The 9346-nt window shown below is 44.4% G+C and overlaps 1 protein-coding gene across 1 annotated transcript in view; it reads left to right on the top strand.

Moving 5' to 3' along the window:
- The first annotated feature begins 4855 nt into the window (after positions 1-4855).
- The window catches only part of CD109 (CD109 molecule), an 81200-nt gene continuing 76709 nt past the window's right edge, over positions 4856-9346 (top strand). Inside the window, exons 1-2 of the mRNA XM_074581361.1 lie at positions 4856-5091; positions 5406-5566. Coding sequence (XP_074437462.1) covers positions 5018-5091; positions 5406-5566 — 235 coding nt within the window. The 5' untranslated portion in view covers positions 4856-5017. The remainder of the gene's footprint in view (positions 5092-5405; positions 5567-9346) is intronic.

Genomic DNA, 9346 nt, shown 5'->3' with positions numbered 1-9346 from the left:
GGCACTTCTGGGAGAGCTTTATATCCTATGATCCTGTCAGTACTTTCCAGCAAATGCAAACTCTTCCGGCTTACACCCAAGCAAGGAATGTGCCCTCCTGCTACCATGGAATCTCCTGTTAACATCCACCTATTTTTAGTATTCACTGTAATTCTTGTCCACTCACAATGAGTGATAAAACAGACTTTTGCTTCCTTCTTAGTTCTGTGAGCTGCTGAATCACAGTTTCTGCTAGGACCTCATCCAAAGCCTATTGAGATTAATTAAAAGATTTATCCATCCCCTAAATGAGCTTTGTTGCAGGCCTTGAGTTCAGTGATGCATAAGGCAACCGGCTAAGCTTTGAGAAGACAAAATATTGTGCTGGAAGAGACTATAGTGGTCTTCTGATTCAAATTTCCACATAACATAGCTCTCAGATTTCCCTGAATTTGCCTCATTTCATGGAAACATGCTTTATTTGCACGACAATCTGGTTGAATGCCTGCTAAATCCAGCTGAATGTCTGACCAGCCAAGTTCACCGTCTAATGCTAAAAGCAGGACAGGGCATTGACCCTTCAAGTCAATGAGATTTTGACTCAGTTGAGATTTTCCCCAGTATTTTAACTCTTGGGGGTCCTAACTACTGGTAGTGCTTAGGTCCTCACACTTACCAGAGTACTATTTTCTACATGTGATATTAGCAAAAGCAGACCTTGCTGTGCACGTGTTTATTTCCAGCCAATCTCCATAAAATTAGTAGTGCATGCTAGGTGCTGTGATCCTTCTTATTTACCAAGGCAGAAGTTGTTTTCCGGAACCATTAAGGAACCATTCCAGTTCTCTGTATTTACTTAAACACATTTTTACTTAGGGTATGCCTAGGCTTCTACTCAAAGGTGTGATTTCAGCTGATACTGATACATATATTCTGGCTTGACTTAAACTAAGTTTTATAGGAACAGACAACAGTATAGTTGTTAGCTGCCTGAGACTGTAGCCAGTGCTGTAGATGACTTTCTCATCCTTTACAGGCTCTGTTTGTAAAAGACCATGAAGGATTAGCAAAATTAGCTTCCTGGGGAGCAGTGAAGGTGGTAAAAGTGGAATTTTCATTATGGTGACGCATCTCAGATGGGTGTAAAACTTGAGTCTGGTAATGCTTGCTTAACTCCAAAACGCGAAGATTGAACAGAGAGGGATTTTTCAGCTAGCTTTCCTGGTTGGCATGCTGAATCCAATGACAACCTGTTTTACCTCCCAAATTGTATCTCCAGAGTAGCCGCTTCGCTGGCTTGGAGCAGTTGAAGATTATTAAATCCTTTCATGCTAGGTTATACTTCTTCAAAATCATTCCTAATATGCAGAAGTCAGGTCCAAAACAAATTTCCCTCACACAGTGATCTCAATAAGTTGCTGCGCAGTTCCCCGCTTCCAGTTTTTTGTCTCTCAGGTGTTTGTCAGAGCCAGGCATTTAAAACCTACTTAGGCCTGAGACACTGCCAAATGGTTGTTTCTATGGTCTTGAAAATGATGTGTACCCTGGCTAAGGTCTTTTGTTTAGTTAAACACACATCTCCTAGCAGTTTAATAGGCCTGTTCTGGGTGGACAGGTAGTTCTCAGCTGAGGATGTTTTGTGGCCTATAACAGAAGCCAATGGGTATGCAAAAGCTTTTCAAATCTAGGTACCACTAAGGTTAAATTTGGCCAGTTTAGCACAAACTGAAGTGCTGCTTGTTTTTGTTTGAGTTGCCAGTCTGACTTAGATTAAACTAAACAGTGACATGTAACTGTATAACAAAACCCTAGCGTAGGCAACCATAAATGGAAATGAGCAGATTAACAGAGCGCAGGGGAATATAACAGTCCTGTAATCCGTAAGGTTGCGTGATATATTATGCTTACCTGACACACAAGTCAACTCCAACAGAACAAATAGTTTAACGCTTGGTGAGTGTGAACAGGATGTTGGCTTAGCCCAATTCGCTAAAAGTATGCTCATTTTCCAATTACTCCTGAGTAATTTTTATTTTCTGTGGGCAGAGGAATGGGCAGAAGATGCTTGAGATACATAGTGTAGTTATCGCATGCACTGGCTATAGGGCTGAATTTGGCTGAAAATTTCTTTATTTCACCTCGTATCTGCTCACACTCCACAGTTTCCTATCTACATACTGTGCTGATAGCCACTTGTGGGGCTATGTTGCAAACACAAAAGCCACTGAAATGAGTTGCATTAGAAATAAACCTCTCTTCAGAAAGAGCTGTATGGCACAGGCTGCAGAGTGGGGCTGCGAGGTGCTGAGTAGAGAATGGGAGAGGGAGCTCCTGGGGCTGGCTTTCTCACGGGAACCATCCCACAGTATAACTACTCCCTGGACCCTTTGGGACCACATTTGATAAAAGAATGTAGGAGTTGAAGTGGTGTTTCTGAGAAATCACAACTTACATTACATTACAATGAAAACTAGCAGCTGCGGAGCACCTTTGAAAAGCAAGACCTTGTTCAGATGACGGTAAGAGGTGACTCTTAAAATTAGGTCTGAAGTGGGCTATTACGTGTTTAAGTTTTCTGCTAACTGGGAACTTACTGAATCCTTATGTACCACGTTTGATTCCTAAATGGTATGTTTAACCATCAAAACCCTTTACATGTACCTACAGTGTTGTATATCCTAGACTTTAAGTGTCTTCTAACAAGACAGAGGAAATCAGAGGGTAGTATAACTTCAGCAGAGGAAACTCCATGTTGGATTAGGAAAGGACTGACGGGGTTATGTTCAGAGGGCTTGGAGCTTCAGAGATCTCGAAGTGGTAGGATGATCCTCCATTGATTTAGCCTGTCTCTGAGTACATGGACATAGCTGTAAGAAATGGAGCTTGCACGTTGTTATGGAATGGCATCTAACATTAATTTCTGTTTATAGTGATAAAACTATTCAGGACAGATTAAATTGTAATATTAATAATCCATTTCTTCTCTTACTTACTGCTGTAGGACTTCTCTATTGGTATTTTTGTAGAAGAAGAGATCAAATACATGTTCAAAAGTATCTTTAAATAACAAGCCTTTAGGGAAAAAAAAAAGGTAAGATGGGAGACCACAATACTGTTGCACAACTGGGCAAAATCTGTGACGTTTGCAAACACTTTCACTAATGGACTTTTGGGCTACATCCATGCTAATGAATTAAACAGTGCCAGCAAATGTTCTTGGGACTGGAAATTGATTGTCTCTATCCTCAAATTGACCTTGGCATGGTTTTGCCCTGGCCAGCAAGTGCTCTCTTGAACAATTCGTGGTGTGGTTTGGAGGTTAGCATGGACCATACCCAATAGGAAGTCTGGATGTGGCCACCTCGTTTCAGAGATTAAGAGAGTTGATTAGTATTGACAGGTATGGTGGAGTGCCAGCTGGGCTCAGTGCCAGAGACTGGAGAAACATGTATTATGAGTAGCTTTACCATCCCAGGCTGGGGTGCCTGGGATGTGGCACTACTTGTAAGCCCTTTTTCCCACTGTCTCCAAGAAAAGGACTGGCCGTGACTGTTCATCTTCCTTGCCTGTTTATCACAAGCAACAAGTTAAGGACTTACAAATAACAACAGCAAACATCTCCCAAACTTTGCTTCATCATGCACCTTTTGCAGGTGAGGAGCTGCCAAGACTGACTTCCCAGATATCAGCTGTGGTTGCTGTAATATCCCTCCTTTCCTAGTCTAGAGATGTGTCACCCTCCCTCCTGTCACTACAAAGACTGGCACTCCAAAAAGAATTAGCAGAGGTATGAAAATTTACAAAAGGAAATTTAAAAGATGTGAAAAGACTGCATGACTGCGTGGGATACTGATAGAGCACAGTCTTTATGTACATTTACTGCTCATATCTGATTTTTATAAGAACAAAACATGATGCCTCTACTCAGGGATATAACTGACTATATTTTCTCTGTGTAACAGAATGCAGAGGATGCCAGCCCAGCACTTCTGAAGAGACAAGACTTCAAGAACTGTGTGTAATTCCTAAACATATTAGACTTGTGCAGGGATAAAATAATTCAGATGAATCAAATCATCGTTGGATGTGTCTAGTCTACACAGTTACAATGAACATACTATAGGAGAAGAATCTCACCCAAACTGCTTCAGTGCACTTTTTGGAGCCTGAAAGTGGGTTAAGATGCATATTCCCCATCCCTGGAGGTGTTCAAGGCCAGGTTGGATGGGGCTTTGAGCAACCTGATCTAGTGCGAGTTGTCCCTGCCCATGGCGGGGTGTGTGTGTGTGTGGGGGGGGGTGGTGGACCAAAACGATCTTTAAGGTCCCTTCCAACCTAAACTATTCTATGATCCTACGTCCTTATTTTACAGATATTGGGCACAGAGGACAGTCCAGCCAGAGCTACATTACCAATCAGTTCACGTTTATGCATCTAGAAGGCTCCTTGGAATTCCTGCCAGCATCGTTCTCCCCGTTCAGACGTAGAACCATTCCCGATTCACCTCCGAGCCCGTGCCCCGCGCCATCGCGCCTCGGCGGGCTCTCCCAGCCTCTCCGAGCCTCTGCAGTGCGAAGCCTTAGCGACAAACGGGCAGATCCCGGCAACAAGACCGCGGCTCTGCCCCACGCTACGGGCGGAAAGCGTTACTCCCGGTGTTAATTTTGCGGCGTATTGTGTTCGTTTGAGAATCCCACCCACTTCCCAGCTGCGTCTGCCCGAAGGTGTGGGGGTGCGGGCTGCGGGGAGCAGAAACGCACCCCTGGATGTAGATGTGTGTGTATATCTCGCTGCTTGGCTGCCCCCCCGGCCCGGTCCCCCCCCGGGCCGGCCCCGGGAACGCCCCCGCGGGTGCTCATGCGGCTGCCGCCGGCGGAGCTCGCCTGGCGCTGGGGCAGCGGCGGCCTCTCCCTTCCCTCCCCCGCCTGCCAAGGCGCCTCCCGCCCGGCCCCGGTCCCGCTCCCGGCCGCGGTCCCAGCCCCGGCCTTGCGCATAGCGGCGGACACAGCGGGCTGCGGGGCAGCGCTCACGGAGCGCCATGGCGCGGTCCCTCGGCACCGTCCCCCTCCTCCTCCTCCTTGTCCTCCTCCTCTGCAGCTCCGCGGAAGCCGGGTACGTGGGGCCGGGGGGGCCGGGGGCGGGCGGGTACGCGGGGGGCTGCGCATCCCCTCCCCGCCCGGCGCGGAGGCTGAGCGGGGCAGCGGGGCGCTTCCCCGGGTGCTCCCCGGACTGAGCAGCGCTGCCGCCCCCCGTCCGGCACAGCCGGGGTGCGCTGGGTGAGCATCACCTCCAGCCTCCGCAGCGGAGTGCAACGGAAAAGCTATGCAACACGTTATCCTACGTTATTGTGCGGACGCTGTTACTTTTTTTGGCGATTTTTATTTCACTCCCTGCCCTTTCTCCCTCTGCCCGTTTCGATTTTCCAGACCTACGTTCCTGGTGGCAGTTCCCTGGAACATCAGGCCGGGAGCAAACGTGACTGTTGGGGTAGCCCTGCTGCCGGACAGCCCGGCACAGGTCACCGTAAGGGGAGAAGTGATCAGAGATAACGAGACCATCTTGAGCAGGGAGATGGTCTTTGAGAAAGGTAAGAGAATGGAGTTGGCCTGGAAGGATTTAGATTTGCCTTCCCTCCCCCCCAATATTTTGTTGCTCTGAAAATATCACAGCTTCTAAACGGTACTAAAATAGGAACTTTATTTTACGAAGTAGGGGTCGCTTATGGAAAAATCTTGTACTCTGCTGGCTCTGCATTCAGGTGCGCAACTGAGCTTGATAGCCAGTGGTTGCATGGGTGTGTTAATACATCATAAACTCTGAAAATAATCAGATAGTAGTGAAGTGATGGACGTGGGGTTTCTGAGGAACCAAGAAGTACTCTGGTCAAGGTAGTGGGGCCACCAAAGAAGAAATAGAGGAAGAGGTGCTGTCTTCTCCTTTTCTTCCTCTAACGATACTGACTTTTATTTCCTGCTTTCCGTTCTACTTAACATCAAGTTCACTGAGCCTTGCATGAATTTCAACCTGTCTGTTGTTGTCCTTTTCAACATTATAAAACAGACAAGCAACTGGTAATTCCAGGCATATGAAACTATGTGGATGTCTGTGTCTGCCCAGCACAGAGAATGATGCTTGACACTGGGAGTTCCTCAAGGCAGAGGGAATGGTGGGTGGGTGGGTGTTCAGGAACAGGTATGACACTGTATCAGTCTGGATACAATGAGGAAAAAGGAAAAATGCTATGCTGCATTACTTGAAGTGCATAGATTTATTATTAATTTTTAATCTTTTTCCTGTCTTTTAAATATACATTTGAATTTTCCATGCTTTTTTACTTCATAAATGGAACAGAAAAAAAAAAGGTGCCAAGCATCTGAGCATTAAGTTGTTAGTCATTTGTTCTCTATGAACAAATACGTAAGCAAAACTGTTACGGGCCAGCAGCAAGGGAACTGCCCTGTAACAGAGGATGTAGTGTTGAAGGCGCGTATCTGAAGGTGCTACAGGAGTGGATCAGTTGTGAATAGAGTTACTCAGAGAGAAAGTAGTTTGTCAGAGTAAGGTTCTTAAGCTTTAAATTCTTCACTGAAGAACAAAACAACCTTAAGATAAAATATGTAGCAAAATTGTTGTAGCTGTGTTAGTCTTAAGAACGTGAAGGAAGACTGGGGGAGGTTTTATTAGGCCAGCTGTTGCAGTTGAAGGAAAAAACCCAAACATATCTCCAGGCACACAAAATCTTCTTTAAATGACATCATTGCTGCATACATTAGTGCCCAGAAAACGTTGCTTTATCTGTCACTTGGGCCCATTAGGTTACACAGAGTGGCTAATACAGTGGTATTACTGTTCCTGTGGTGCACATGAGTTTGATGACTTTTATTGCCATGTGTCTATGCAAAATAAGTATTAAGAGAGGCAGGGTGTAGCTGAAGTTGTTGACTGTGCTGAATATCCAGAAAGCTGGAACTGATTGCCTGCCTTGGTTAGGCTGCAAATTCAGTGGCACTGTTGCCTCAGCTGGCTCAATTATGTTCTGTATTTTTCCTTGCATGGTGACAGCAAAAGCAAGGGATTAACTGCTTTGAGAAACTGATCTGACTGAAAAATAAAGTTTTTATTTTGTTGAATATTTTTTTAGGCAGACGGGTTCCCTGGTTTGGTGTGCAGACATTTGTGCTGATGGAACTGAGGTGGGCGCAGAGTTGAGATTTGGGTGCTGGGGACAGAGGGCAGGCTGAGGACACTGCTTTTATTAATAAAATAGCATAAGAGCTATTACATACCTGTCTGGCAAAGTGCATCTGCAGTTGCTTAAAGCTGAGGATGCGCTCTGATTCTCCAGCAGCAGCTCAGTATGGTACATGTACTGGTGTAAATTTCTGAATTAGCTCCGTAAAACGATCTTGTTGAATTAGAGGTGCAGTTATTTTTAATTTATATAATCTAAATCTTGCTTTATATAAGATATAGAGTGCTTGCCCTCTGATGGTTGATAAAACATTCATTGTCTTAATGTTACTGGAAGTGGAATTTTGATATCTGAATTGTTTTTGGGAAATTGTCCATTAGAGAAGGGCTTTAGCAGTGGAGCTTGGTTCACGCCTTTATTGTGCTTTTCATACAACAGAGGGAAAGAAATATATTTATTAATAAGTGTCTAGTTTGTATTCTTTGGAGTGAGGGAGAAAGTATGCATGCACACGCATTTAAAGAAGTGTGATATTTTGAGCTTTGCTCAATATTCCAGGATCCAAAGGTACTGTAGCAAGGGAGATTGTTTAAGACCGATATTTTGGTACAGAAATTAAGTTAATGAGATTAAATGTAGTGAAAACAAACCAACTGAATGTCTGCAAGCAGGATGTTGCTGCTACAGGTAAACTTTGTGTGAACAAGTATAACCAAAAAAAAATAATAATCAGTGGGTCACCAGGAGAGAATAGGTTTCCATTGTCTGCAGCGAACTCCAGAAAAACACGAAGCCCTAACTAAAGCTGTTTCTGTGCACCGTATCAAGCCTTGACACATTTTCTGTGGAAATGCAGTATGAGAGATCCTCACCCTGATTGAAAACGACTGCAGAAGATAACAATGGCTTATGTGCAATTTGAGCTGTTGGGTTTTCTGGGTCAACACCACCAACAAAAAAGATGCGAATAACAGACAGGCAAGTTAAGTTTTATGCATGAATGGCTTGATTTTCAGTGATTACAGTGAAGGGTAACTCTTGCCATGCATATTTATCCAGTCATTGATCAATAAAGATGTAGTTTGAATTGGCAAGAAGTGTTGTCGTACAGGGTTTGCTACCCAGACATTGCAGTATGTGTTAGTGTATGAGAAACCTTATACCTTAATTGTGAGAGCTTCTGAAAAGTCTGTTTTCCTTGTTGGTGCTAGAATGTTTTGGGAAGAGTTAAGTAGCATGTAAGTTGAAAAAACAAATTAGTTTTAAGAAAAGCTTTCACGTGTAATGAGGTGTCATTTACCCGACTGCGCCAATGCATTTAATCCTTAAGAATAAGATTTAGTTAGAGCTTTTGGTATTTAAGGTACAACATAATGTATGTGAGGCGTGGTGAGTGAGAACTACTTTGTGAACTGAAGAATCTGGTTTACAGTAGCATGCGTAGTTTGGGTTCCCCGTAAAATACTTGTACGTGTTAATTGATTTGCACTGCTTTTCTGTACTTCTAGAGAGGAGTAAACTTACTCGTTAACAGAGGTTACTGAGCTAGAGTGTGGTAGATACTCAGGTAGGATTTACGAAACATGACAGAGTTTGTGAGACTGTCTGTCAAGCTCAGACATGTAGTGATCATCCATAGAGACAATGGAAAATCTGCTTTTACCCGAAGGCATGTTTTGCGTACTTAATAATATGGTTCTGGCCACGTTAGTATGTGAAACAGTGAAAAACACTAGGAACAGTAAGTTGTAAAGGAACAGCTAAATGGGAATGAATGTCCTAAGTGTGCCAGTCCCTTTTGTTAACCTTGAGTTGCCTCTGTATACCTTAGTTCAGAATAAAGTGACTGGCTCGTTGGTGACCACAAAATCATCTGTGCTGAAAATCTGTGGGGTAAAGGATTGTGCTGGCAGTTTAGTGGGACAGCTCGTTTCTGCCCAGTTCTGCATCAATGCCTAAAAAGCTACACAGCAAGAGAGCAGGAGTCCCATGATTTTGTGTGCATAACCTCCACCTCCAAACATATCTGTAACTGTGCTCTGTGAAAAATAAGTTGTCAAATAGTCAGCACGTGTAGAACAAAGGGAAAGTTTTGGGGAAGGAGGTGTTGGGGCTGGACCCAGAGGAAAGGGAGCCAGTAGAGAAGAGGGCGCTCTCTTACGGGCTTTCATATGG

Source organism: Larus michahellis, chromosome 3 (assembly GCF_964199755.1).
Source record: "Larus michahellis chromosome 3, bLarMic1.1, whole genome shotgun sequence".
NCBI classification, from domain to species: Eukaryota; Metazoa; Chordata; class Aves; order Charadriiformes; family Laridae; genus Larus; species Larus michahellis.
This window is presented reverse-complemented; position numbering and strand designations above follow the sequence as displayed.